This window comes from Ambystoma mexicanum, chromosome 8 (assembly GCF_040938575.1).
Source record: "Ambystoma mexicanum isolate Mex_15411 chromosome 8, UKY_AmexF1_1, whole genome shotgun sequence".
Lineage (NCBI taxonomy): Eukaryota > Metazoa > Chordata > Amphibia > Caudata > Ambystomatidae > Ambystoma > Ambystoma mexicanum.
Genome location: NC_090929.1, coordinates 20877256 through 20890732, shown reverse-complemented (window position 1 = coordinate 20890732; position 13477 = coordinate 20877256). Strand labels below are relative to the sequence as shown.

The 13477-nt window shown below is 49.0% G+C and overlaps 1 protein-coding gene across 2 annotated transcripts in view; it reads right to left on the bottom strand.

Annotated features, from left to right (window-relative positions):
• ODF2 (outer dense fiber of sperm tails 2) overlaps window positions 1–13477 on the bottom strand; it is a 1029707-nt gene that overhangs the window by 384129 nt on the left and 632101 nt on the right. For both annotated transcript variants that reach the window (XM_069609164.1, XM_069609165.1), the window contains 2 exons: window positions 11391–11462; window positions 11144–11260 (listed from right to left, as the gene is read on the bottom strand). In XM_069609164.1, the coding sequence (XP_069465265.1) occupies window positions 11144–11260; window positions 11391–11462 (189 nt within the window). The remainder of the gene's footprint in view (window positions 1–11143; window positions 11261–11390; window positions 11463–13477) is intronic.

Sequence of the window (13477 nt, the reverse complement as noted above, 5' to 3'; positions counted from 1 at the left end):
TAGTCTTGACCCCTGCTCTATGATCCATGCATTCTAATCCTTCGGAAGTGTCCATGTACCACCCAGTGGACTGTTCAGCTCTCTTTAGCTACCTCGCTGCAGCCATTGCTATTCTTAGTGCATCCTTGGAACTTGGAGGAGCTTCAATGAGTACAACCAGATGCATGAGCCAGCATTTACAGTCTTCTTGCATTAACAGAAGCCGTACAACAGGACCTGCTCCTTTTTTTTTCATTCCTAGAAGATCGCCTGCTGCCGCCTGCCCGCAGGGACTCCTGTTGCAATTTGTCTTTACATCCTAGAGGTGTCCTGAAGTCACCTGTATCTCAGAGGTCTTTGGCTTTTCTTTGTTTGGGTGTTCAGCTGGAAGGTATCTGGAACAGATTCCTAAGCACTGTGACTGACCAAAGCGAAATTACATGTCCGAAAGGGACCTGTGAACTCTGGGCCTCCCTCGACCGGACAAAGGACAGAAGAGAAGATTTCGTAACCTCAGCCGGGGTATCTGGCGATATCCGAGTTACAGGTGCTTGTCCTGCCAGGGAAATGTTTTGTTGCAATTGGGGCAAAATTTAAACAGTGTATTTTCAATGATTGGTTGGAAAAGCAGTTTGGCGAACATAGAGGGTGAAATGGGAAATATGCATTCTCTTAGTAGCCTAAGGTATGACCACCCCCCCACTCGCCATACTGTCTTAGCCAAGGCCCAGAGAGGCCTTCCAAGGTCGCTGAGTTGTCGTCGAGGCACGTTCTGCAGCCAGCAACGTTGGTCCTTGTAACCGTTGTCGAAGGTGATCGTCGAAGCTCGGCAATATAAAGGACAGAAAGACTAACTAGCTGTAAGTACTTTGTTAATCAATAGCGTTAGCCGAAAAGGAACTCTGCGTTTTAGCGTCCGAAAATGATGGTGGAAAAAAACAATCTGAGGTACCACGACGCATGAAGGATCATGGGTACAGTGGACGTCACATTAGGGACAGTATTACTGGCACACCCTGTTGACATCCCTTTTCAAGTTTCGAAAACAACTGTAATACTCCGCAGCTTCCACTAGATGTCGGCCTATGCATAGCATGTGATCTAAGCAGATTCCACAAGCCCCAGAAATATACATACAGTTCTATGTGGTACCACTTTCCTTTAAATGCAATTGTAATGCACCAACTGCTAAGCTATTAAAAAACATTTCAGTTCTTAGGCAAGGGTTAACTTCATAAACCATTACTGTAGAAAGGCAGGTCATAATTAGAACATAGGCAGAATGCTTTCTTTAAAATACAAATGCAATACTGTGTGAGGATCCCGCCCCAACCTGGGCAACCTGTAAGGAAAAGTTAAGGTGTACTTTATGTTGTATATTACAGCCAAACCAAATATTTTCATTAATAGTCTGCTTCTCTTTCTACAGATCCCCACTACCCCTAAAGTACCCGAGAAGCCACAGGAGAACATGATCCAAGACGAATCTGGGACCCCTGAATGAATCCTGAGGATGGATGATGTTCTTATTTATTTCATTTGTTTTACATGCCCAGGACCCGGAGGTATCACGGCGCTAAATGACATGACAATGCATTACTTACCGTAAAAGCATTTCTGATGGTGGTATCTGCTTAGATTCACATGCTGTGCATAGTCCGACATCCCGTGGTCACCGCAGAGTATTGCATTTTGTTTTTCATAGTCGAAAAGGGGACGTCGACAAGGCGTGTCTGTAACACTATCCCTATAGTGACGTGCAGTGTACCCACAACCCCTCACGCGTCGAGGTCCCTCTGTTTGTATTTTTTCTGCCCTGAGGGAGCCTTCTATATAAAAGTGAGTACAGAAAAGAGAGAGAGATGTAGAAAGATGTCCATGTTCCTTCCATCCGAGCGGGGAGGAAGGGTGGGCGCATGTGAATCTAAGCAGATACAACCATCAGAAATGCTTTTAGGGTAAGTAATGCATTGTCTTCTGATGCTTGTTAATCTGCTTAGAATCACATGCTGTGCATAGACTAGCGAGCAGTACCCGGAGTTGGAGGTGGGTTGTGAGAAGGAACGGTAGAGAAAAGATGTCTTAATACTGCTTATCCCACCTGGGAATCAGATCTAGAGTGAGCATCTAGACAGTAGTGTTTTGTAAAGGTGTGTACAGCACTCCAGGTTGCCGCTTTGCAAATGGACTCAAGGGGAACGTTTGCAATGAATGCTATGGATGCCCCAGTGCCTCGAGTAGAGTGTGCTCTTGGCTTGAAGGGCAGTTCTCTCTTAGCAAGAGTGTAACAGAGAGTGATGCATTGAACAATCCATCTAGATATAGTGGACTTTGAGACTGCATCTCCTTCTCTTCCTGCTGCCACCGAGAACTGATTAGTCTTTCTCAGTGGCCTAGTCCTTTCCATATAAAACATGACAGCTCTGGCACATCGAGTGTATGCAGGCTCTTTTCTCCCAAATTGGAAGGGTTTTGAAAGAACGTCGGTAGTTCTATTGACTGGTTGACATGGAATTTCGATATGAATTTCGGTGCAAACCTTGGGTGTGTGCGTAGAACCACCTTATCTTTGTGAACTGTTACGAAGGGGTCTGGAATAGAAAGAGCCTGTAGTTCACTTACTCTCCTAATGGAGGTGATAGCTATTAGGAAAGCAGTCTTAAGAGAGGTCCTTAAGAGTTGCCTTGTGCATGGGTTCAAAGGGTGAGCCCATGAGCCTGGTAAGTACCACGTTAAGGTCCCAGCCGGGAGCTGGGTTTGCTATCGGAGGGTGTATTCTCTTTACCCCCTCGATGAAGGCTTTGATAACTGGGACACCTTAAGTTGAGAGGTGGTGAATGCAGAAAGTGCCGCTAGATGGACTTTAATAAAATTGAACACTAGACCCGAGTCTAGTAAATGGGTGAGGTAAAGGACAATTTGTGTGGGAGAGCAGTGGACTGGGTTGATGCTCTTACCTCTACACCAGATGACAAATCTCTTCCACTTGTTAGAATAGCAGTGGCGAGTGTTGGGTTTTCTAGCTTCTTTGAGAATGTCCATGCCTCTCTGAGGGAGTTGTAAATGGACAAATTTTATGACCTCAGGAGCCAGGCTGCTAAGTTCATGTTCTGTGGGGATGGGTGTAGTGTCTTGCCCTTGTCCTGTGACAGCAAGTTGTATGGGCATGGCAGCTTCACTGGTGGGGATAGGGACATCTCCATCAGGTGCGCAAACCATGGTTGGCGGGCCCACATCGGGGCTATCAGTATCATGGTGACTGGTTCCTGGTGCATCTTGTGCACTATCTTGTTCAGCAGAGGAGTCGGGGGGGGGGGAAAGCGTAAACAAATTTCCCTGACCATGGTATCCAGAGACCGTTCCCCTTGGAGCGGTTCTGTGGGTATCTGGAGGCGTAATCTAGGCATTGTGAGTTCTCCAGAGTTGCGAAGAGGTCTATTTCTGGGAAGCCCCATTGTGTGGAGACGTTGAAGACGATGTCTTTGTGTAATCGCCATTCGTACTCTGAGGGCAGAGGAAAGTCTCTGCTGAGTTCGTCTGCTAGCAGATTGAGTTCCCCTGGTACATGTTGGGACAATAGGAACATCATGTGTCTGAGAGCCCACTTCCAGATGTTTTGGGACAGCTTGGACAGTCCTGGAGAGTGAGTGCCACCTTGCTTGTTGAGGTAGTAGTACATGGCTGTGGTACTGTCCGTGAGGACCATCACTGTCTTCCCTTGTAGGTGTGTCTGGAAGGCTTTTAGTGCCTTGAAAACCACAAGTAGCTCTAATAAGTTTATGTGCTTGGAAGCTACGCTCGGAGTCCACACTTCCGTGAGCAGTCTGATGGGATAGGTGAGCCCCCCATCCTGTGAGTGATGCGTCTGTGGTTAGAGTGGCTTCCACTGCGGGGGTGGCGAATGGTTTCCCTATTACCAGGTTTTGCTTCGACCACCGCCATAGCGAGAGAACCAAGGCCTGCGAGACCACCACTAGATCGTCCCATTGTCCGCTGGCCTGACACCACTGGCTGTTGAGCCAATCTTGCATTGGACGCATGCGCAGGCGCGCGTGAGGTACCAAATACATACATGACGCCATCATTCCTAACAAGCGCATTGCTTTGCGTACCGTCACCTCTCAACTGGCCACATATTGAGGGATCTGAAACAGCATATTTTGGACCCTCTCGTTGGAGGGGAAGACGAGGCCGTCCTTTGTTCGAATTAGAGCCCCTAGGAATTGTTTGACTTGGCTGGGCTCTAAGCTGGACATTTTCTCGTTGATGGAGAAGCCCAGTTGGAACAAAAGGTCCAATGTCTTCTGGGTGTTTGAGAAGCATGTCTCGTAGGACTCCCCTGTTATGAGCCAATCGTCGAGGTAAGGGTATACCGGTATGGACAACCTGCGTAGGTGGGCCACTGCCACTGCCAGTCCCTTCGGGAATACCCTTGGTGCACACGCTATGCCGAAGGGTAGCACTCTGAACTGGTAGTGTTTGCCCTCTATCATGAACCTGAGGTATTTTCTGTGCACTGGCAACATCAAAATATGAAAGTATGCATCTTCCGTGTCTAGTGTTGTCATGTGGTCCCCCTGAGATAGCAGGGGAATTACCTCCTGTAATGTTACCATACGAAATTTCTGTGGTTTTACAAATTTGTTCGCTGGGCGCAGATCTAGTACAGGGCGCATGGTTAGGTCCTTTTTGGGTACAAGGAAGTACACTGAATAAATACCTTCCATTACCTGAGATAGGGGCATGACTTCTATTGCTCCTTTCTGTAGCAGCTGTTCTACTTCTTGTAGGAGGATGACGAGGTGTTCTGGAGACAGGCGTCGTTCGGTTGGAGGTCTGTAGGTGGGGGACCGATTGAACTCTATACAGTATCCGTGGGCTACGGTTGACAATACCCACCGGTCTGATGTTATTCCCTCCCATGCTGATAGGAATGATGTTATCCGACCCCCAACCGGAGACGCATGGGAGGGGACCCGAACCTTCGGGTCATTTGGTGTTACTTGCCGGGGTGCCTCTGGGGCTGGAGCCCCCGTCTCTGCCCTTGCCGCGGCGTTGTCCTCTTTGGTTATACTGGTTACTGGTACCCTGTTTAGAGGGCCAGTTGCCCGCAGTGTAATGCTGTTGCTGCTGCTGCTGTTGGCGTTGGCCACGAAAAAAGCGCTCGTTTCCAAATCCTCGCCTGTTTGGAGGCTTTGGGATTTGATCTAAGGTCTTTATGGTGTTGAATTCTTTCTTCACATTTTCCAGTGCGTCGTCCACTGCCCTTCCAAAGAGATTTGACTCTTCTATTGGCTTATTAATGAGTGACGCCTGCGTTTCTGCCTTGAAACCGGAATTGCGAAGACAGACGTGACGCTTCAGTAGAATTCCCTGCACCAAAGAACGGCCAGCAGTTTCTGCCGCAACATGAGTGTGTCAAGTTTCCTTCCCCTATTCAGGCTATTTTCCCTTATTCAAGTTTCCTTCTCATTATTCCTCTTTATTAATCCTTTTTAGATTAGCCTTATTTTGGTGGGAAGTTTTCTATTGTAGTTGGTTTGGCCTTAACTTGCTGATTCAGAATCCTGGTTCTGACCCAAGGCAAAATGGAGTCTCACAGTGACAGCTCTGATTGGTTAGAAGACACTGCAGAACAACAATGAACATTCTAAACTGTCACTCTGTGCCTTTCATCATCTAAACCCCAGCTGAGAGGACGTGTTTAGTGGCTGCTCCTGCTTTAGACTTGGGCCTTTTGGATTTTATCCTTCAGGCGTTAGCAGTTGAGCGGCTACTTTCTTGGGGGTTTCTGGAGAAGCTATCAGTTGTCAGGAATTTGTTTTTGAAGACAGGAAACTCTGAAGATCCTTATGAATTCGCTCTGGAGATAAGTGACTTTGTTTGTACTGCAGCTCTGTTCATCTTAATGACATTTTCTTGAAAATTTGTAAAAAGTTATCTTTGTACTTGTACTATTGAACTCCCTGAGTGCGCTTGAACGCTATTTGAAAATACGCGTACTACTTGTAATCTGAAAATATCGTTGAACCTTTGCGCGTGCGAGTGTATTCAACTGCGCGTGTGTTTGCCAGCGCGTGTGCTCCTTAGCGCGAGAACCTGTTCGTCGTGTGAGAATTCAAGAGCGCGTGTGTTTTCCAGCGCGGGTGCTCCTTAGCGCGAGAATCTGTTCGTCGCGTGTGAATCCAAGAGCGCATGTGTGTTTCCAGCGCGTGTGTTTCCTGGCGCGATAATCTGATTGCCGCGTGAGAACTTTATAGCGCGTGTGATTTCAAGCGCGTGTGCTTCAGCACTAGAACTCAAATGCGCGTGTGGTTTCTTGCGCGTGTCTTTGTAAACGTGTGTATTCGATCGCGAGTGAACTCATTGCGCGTGGATTATAAGGCGCGTGTGAATAGGCGCGGAAGTTCATCAACACGGAAATTTTTTAGCGCGTGTGTTTTTTCTGCGCGTGTTCTCGTTTGCGCGTGAATTCTACTTTACGTGGTTAGGCAAGCGCGTGTGTTTTCTGCGTGTGGATTTTGCTTTCCGTGCGCGCGTTCTTCAACGCAGGAAGTTTTCAATGTGAACTTCATCTGTATGGAAATAACCCGCGTGTGAGTTTAACACGTGTTTCTTCAAGAATTCACAAACTCAATTGAATTGTAAATAGTTTGAAAAAACAAAAGAAAAGTTTGAAAGAAAAGGAAAGAATACATAAAGACAATTTAACTGGACATCTAGTGCATTTTGGAAAAGAGACAAAGAACTAAACTTTCCAGTCTCAAGTAAGAGAGATTTTCAGCTTCTTTACAAGCTTCTCTAAGAAATTTCAAGAGAAGAGCCAGGTATGATTCTTAATTATTAGTTATGGATTTAAAGTCTTTCCCATTCCTAAGGGTAAGTAAGTAAATAAAGGAATTGTATCTGCTTTTCTTATATCCTCTGCAGGTTCAGCTCTGGTTAGCGTTGACGCCATCTGCCTGGTGTTGTTTTGTTATCCACTTCCCCCTTTCCCTTCGGGGTGTAGTTTACAGAGCTGAATTGAAATCTAGTTCTGGGAATTACATTTCAGGGGGATCGTTGGGGGTTCAGCAGCTTCCGCAGACACAGGACCTCTCAGCTTGACAGTGTGTTCTTAATGATGCTCTGGTTGACCAGAGCTCCTACTGTAACTGTAGCCAATAAGCGTGTTCTTAGAGGTTCAGGGGCTTCTTCGATGTCCTGTTTAAGCTTTCCCCATTGAGCATTGGCATAGCTTGACAACAATGTATTATTATTGGCAATTCTAATTGAAAACGCTGCCGAGGCGGAAATTCTTTTGCCCAGGCATAACGTTTTTTCCCTTCTTTGTCTGGGGGTGCCTCGCTGGTTGACAGTGGAACCCCAGCCCTCTTCCTTGTGTTAATAACCACTAAGGAGTCTGGGACTGAGTGACCCCTGATATATAATGGGTCTGACTGAGAGGGTGAGAACAATTTCTCGATTCTTGGATTGACCCCTCTTACCAGCGCGGGGGTGGACAGCGATGGGGTGAGTTGTCTTTTAACCGAGGCGAGGATAGGAATAGTTTGACTAGTGGGAGGTTTTTCCTTAATAATCCTTTCGACGAAATCAGTATCTGGGGTGACCTCCCCAGTTTCAACTTCAAAATGCGCTGCTGCCTTCCTCAGTAGCGCATTGAAGGTGGGCTGATCATCTACTGGAGATGGGTTCCTGACCGGTGTGGTCTGAGGAGAAGAAATGTCTATAATGTCGGGGTCTGTAGACCCTGATGGTGACTGTCAGCCACCTTCACCTGGGTCCTCCTCGTAGCCCTCTTCACCTTCATGAAAACCTTCTTCCTCTTGTAGGTCTTCATTTTACACAAACTCATTCTCTTCCTGGAAGTGAGGATCCTCTTCAGTGAGGTTGTAAGAGTACATGTCTTCCTGTAGGGGGTTAAAGTGCTTCGGGTATTTAGCCCCTGGCCCCTCCTGGGGAACCTCCCTTGGCCTCTTGGGTGTCCTATTTTCTGGGATGGCCATGAACCCGTCTAGCTTGTCCATACATGACTGGAACCTCTCTACAGTCCAGTAAGGTAGGCCAGAGCGGTCTGGGAGTGAAAAGGGAGGTTCCTCTCTTTGCAGTTGCTTAGTTCTGTCCCATAGCGTCGAAGATAGCGTCCCTTCGCCTTCTGAGAAACCTTCTCCCTGGCTAGGGTCTTCTGTCGACGGTGGGAGCTGTCCCAGCCTACCCGCCGGCGTCCTCAGCGTTTCTTTGGCCCTGTGAGCGGTTTTCGACATGTTATCTGCCATCCGTCTCTGGCCGTCTTTCAAAGCTATACGCGCGAGGCTTTCGGAGAGCAGCTTCTCCGTCGAGGGATCGCTCGCCGTCGCACTAGGCAGTGTAGAGTCTTTACTGGTGACGTACGCACTCTTGCGAGGCGTGTCGACTGAGGATTTGGGGTTAGCGCCCTTATTTACAGAAAGCCCAGTCGCCGGTCGCAAAAGCGGTGGCGGGGAGGGCTTGCGACCCTTACGGTCGGCGTAAGGCACCGGTGGACCCGACGCCTCTGTTGACGCTATGGCTGCCTTCGTCTTCGACAAATGCGTGCCGTGGGGTATGTGCTTGTGTGTTTTCCTGTGTTCGTCCTTGTCGCCGGGGTGATCATCCCCATAAGCGGGGCGTGAGCCGGGCTTGTCGGGGCCAGGGACGGACGAGGAGCGGGAACGCTCCTTCGAGAGGTCTACAACCTCCTTAGCGGAGGCTGTGTAATCACTTTCCTCGTCACATTCGGCGACGGCGGCAGCTGGCGAGGAGTCAGACCTAGACATTGCATAGGCTGCCCACCTTTTGACCCTGCGGTCTTTTAAGGTTTTGGGTTCAAGTAACTTACAGTCTGCACAGCCGTCCTCTTTGTGATCGAGGGGCAAGCAACGGTTATACCGTTTGTGCTTGTCCTTCCAGGTAAATTTGCCCTTGCAGCACGGGCAAAACCTAAAGGGCGTCCTCTCCATAGCTGAGGATATGAAATGTGATTACGACCTCGAAAGAGAGGGAGGGGAAAGAGAAAGGCATTCTTAGAGTGAAGCAAAGAAATGACCACACAACCCCACTCTCCCTACTGTTAGGCCAGCGAGGCCAGGCCACGTGTTCGGCAGCGCCGAAGGATCTCCTCCGCTCGTCCCTCCGTCGAAGAGCTTGCTCGGCGGAGAACGCTTCTACGTTGAGGGAGGGATCTATGTGTATGGTTTATAAATAATAGTAAACGAACAAGGGTCGAGGAAATGATTTCACAATGTCTCTCGAGGAGCTCCACATAAAGGCAACCAATAACTGGGCGGAAAAAAACAATCTGAGGGACCTCGACGCGTGAGGGATGGTGGGTACACTGCACGTCACTATAGGGGTAGTGTTACAGACAAGCCTTGTCGATGTCCCCTTTTCAACTATGAAAAACAAAATGCAATACTCTGCGGTGACCACTGGATGTCGGACTATGCACAGCATGTGATTCTAAGCAGATTAACAAACATCAGAAACATAGTTACAGTACAGAATTTTGGTTCACAGTGGTTACAGGGGTAATCATGCATACTTGTTAAAAAGTGAGGGTTTGACCCGTTTGCAGAATGCAGGGTAGGATGGTTTGTTTCTGGTTGCGGGTGGGAGCGTGTTCCATAATGCGGGAGCAATGACAGTGAAGCAGGAGCCCCCTGATCGTTTTCTGGTGAATCTAGGTTTAGTAAGTCAGATGGAGGAGGTTGAGCGTAGAGTTCGCAGATTGGGTTTTTTGGAGATTCAGTGTGTGAGATAGGGAGGAGGTGTTGTAGAGGGGCGATCAGTGGTGGAAAGTACCTTGGGTACCTTGGCAGGCAAAGTGGTGTGGTTTCTTGGCTTTACTCAACAAGACCCCTCGAGGATGAACCACCCCTTGGAAGGAGTCACTGGGATGTCGGTGTCGAGAAGAAGGGAACCAGGCAGTGTCGGAAAGGAAGCAATGCAGGACTTTCGCGGTGGTCTCCGATGTACGGTTGTTACGCCGGCTGTGGATGTCCCACGAAGGTGAATCTTGCTGTGGCTCTCGACAAGGCCTGGCTGAAGGAGATAAGACCCTTGGTGGCCATGAATGACTTTTGGTTGTGAAGGGTACAGATGCAGAAGCAGGTATCAGGATTTGGGTGCAGAGGCAGAAGCAGGTTTTGGGATTTCGCAGCTCACCGCGTTTTGGTTCTTTGTTGCTGTAGCCACAGCACAGACCTATGGAAGGCTTCTGGCAACCTGGAAACAACCACTGGACTGTGGACCCTCACCAAGCCTGGACCCTCTGACATCTTCTTTGGATTTTGGCAGTGGGAAACCCACCGGCAGGCACTCCTCTGCAAGCAGTGAACGTGGACCTTCTCTGGCGTGGGAAAGTGAACAGATGTTGTGGCAGCAGTGCTCCTTGAAGGATCCTCCAGTTAGCTGGAACTTTTGCAGCTCTGGTTGGTGGCCGGCACTATGCAAGGGTACCCCCCTCTTCCAGCCAATACTCAGCACCTTGGCTTCCAGCATTAAAAAAAAACTCCTCTGGACCCTGGGCGACAAAGATTAACTTCTTGGCTTCAAATTGTTCAGGCACGCCTCTTCTGGAACGAAGATCCTTCTCTGGACGGCAGGCAAACAGGACTGGTTTCAGATTCAAACGCGCAGGCCTGTCGGGTTGTGCTGACTACCTTCTTCCTCTCTGCACGCCGGACGTCCATTATTTAACCTACTCGTCCAAGTGTATGGGACCTTAAGATTTAAAGGGACATGCTTCTTTTCTGTAAGATTCAGGAATCTATTCTGTGTTTCTACGTTCCAGTTGTTGGAAGTCTTTGTGGTGGTGGAACACTTCATCTAGGTGATAAGGGGCTATCACAGGAACGTGAGTTCTGGTCCCCAAAGGGGGGTGTCTCCTGGTGAGGTTGCCTATACCTTTAGGGAGCATATTGCGCAGTGGGCTCACCTCCCTATCCTCATAGGAAGTGGTCCCCCTTTGGGCAGAAAAGACAAATTACCTCAATTTGTCATTGCTCCATGTACAGAACAAGTTCATCACAAACTATAGGAAACCCATTCTCTCCTTCAGATCTGCTCTTTTAATCCTGCTCATTGTATTCACCTGTTTTGTAACTAATACGCCCCCCTCCTATGAAGGCAGAACAGCACCTCTTACCTTGATCTGGCAACTTAGACGGTTGTTCTCAAGCTCGCACTTCTTCATCGCCGCTTGTAAATGAGACTTGGAGCATTCCAGTGACTTGGTGAATTCAGTTGCTGTTTGAGCGAGATCCTAAGAGAAAAAAAAGCAGTGGTCAGGATTCATGATAAGAGGAAATGCCCCACCACGCCGTGACAAGGGATCGCCAGGCCATCCATGGAAGCTAGGTGCAGCGGATGTGATGGAGGGCCAGCAGCTGTACCTTTTCAGATGCCAGCTGGCTAAGTATGTCTTCCATTTCCTTCTCTCGCTCGCACAACTTCAACTGAAGACGCTGCAGAAGAAAATAACAAGAATCAGTACTTGAGCACACCTGGCCAGAGGATGAGCAGACGTTCAAAGCACTGACATCCCAGGGAATAGACAGACAAGCAGCCCAGGGAGCGTGCAATGACCTCAAGCAGCCCAAGAAGCGTGCAGTGACCTCAAGCAGCCCAAGGAGCGTGCAGTGACCTCAAGCAGCCCAAGGAGCGTGCAGTGACCTCAAGCAGCCCAAGGAGCGTGCAGTGACCTCAAGCAGCCCAAGAAGTGACCTCAAACAGCCCAAGAAGTGACCTCAAGCAGCCCAAGGAGTGTGTAATGACCTCAAGCAGCCCAGGGAGCGTGTAATGACCTCAAGCAGCCCAAGGAGCGTGCAATGACCTCAAGCAGCCCAAGGAGCATGCAATGACCTCAAGCAGCCCAAGGAGCATGCAATGACCTCAAGCAGCCCAAGGAGCATGTAATGACCTCAAGCAGCCCGAGCGTGTAATGACCTCAAGCAGCTCAGGAAGCGTGCAGTGACCTCAAGCAACCCAAGGAGTGTGTGGAGTGTGTAATGACCTCAAGCAGCCCACGGAGCGTTTAATGACCTCAAGCAGCCCAAGGAGCGTGTAATGACCACAGGGAAGAATGAGAAGCAGATGAAGTTCACAGAGAGACTCCCTCACCCCCCAGTGTCATAGGAAGAAAGACCAGAACAAAGAAAGCCTGTGGCACAGAGACCCACAGGGTACGGAGAGAAGCAGAGGAAGTTCAGGCTACGCAGAGAGAGACTGACCCTACGGTACTTAAGAAAATGTCAGGTCCAGGAAAGAGAAACATTTTGGCAGAGGGCGCAGCTCGAGTCCCAGGACACAGACTCTGGAGCACACAGTGGCACACGAGAGGCACACATACATTCCCACTGTAGGTAGAGCAGCAGATAAATCTAAAAGAGCGAGAGCCCCATGCCATGGAGAGAAGCAAAGAAGGTACAGGAAATGAAGAATGGGTAGCAAGAGGAAATAATGAGGCCAGGACACAGAGATACTGGGACACAGAGTAAATACATGGGAAGCACAGAGAGAGACCCCAGCGTAGGGTGGGGAGCAGAGGAAGTTCATAACAGGGGCCCCATAACACAATGACAATCAGAAGCCATCCAAGCACAAAGACAGAGAGACAAGCACATTAAAGAGACATGAGGAGGTCTAATACAGAGTGTGAGAGGTGGAGGAGGATGTAGGGGAGAGAGGAGAGGGAAAGGGACCAAGAGGAGGCCCAAGAGAAAGGAAGACCACAGCGAGAGAAGCACAAGTAGTTCAGGACACAGATAACCCCATGTTACAAGGAGAAGTACAGGAGTCCCAATCAGAGACCCCACAGTACTGAAAACATTATGGGAGATCCAAGAAAGAATCCCTGAAGCAGAGCGGAGGGATAGGCAGACAGGGAGGGATAAAGCGTGACAAGAAGGTGAGGTGAAGAGGAATTGAGGATGGTAGGGGAATCATAGGGGGGGTGGGAGATGGGGAGATAGGAGAAGGGACAAGGGGAGAGGGGAGAGGGGGCAACAAAACAGAAAGATGTTCTGGGCATGGAAAGAGAGAGGGAGGGTGCTAGACAGAGTAACTAGCCCCGCTGGATAAACTGTAGGTACAGAGATTCTCAGGCACAGATCAAAGCAGGAAGGGCCAGGACAGACTCAGCGATAGTTCTGAAGTACAGAAAGAAACAGATGGGGAAGTCCAGCTGAAAAGGACATCCAAGGGAGTAGGAGAGGAGCAGGAGAAAGCATGATCTTCCACTCTCACAAGTACAGGCAGAGAGAAACGAGAGCAATCAACCATACATAGACCCCAGATCGGATAAACATGATACATCCAGGGCAAAGTGTGAAGCACGAGAAGACCAGCGTACAAAAAGAGATCCATCCAGGGCAGGGGAAAAGACTGGAGCCTAGAGTGCAGAAAGAATGACGCACAGGGATGCATGGATGCATAGAGAAGCCCAAAGGATGCTGGGTGCAGGACAAGACCCTGCCATTTT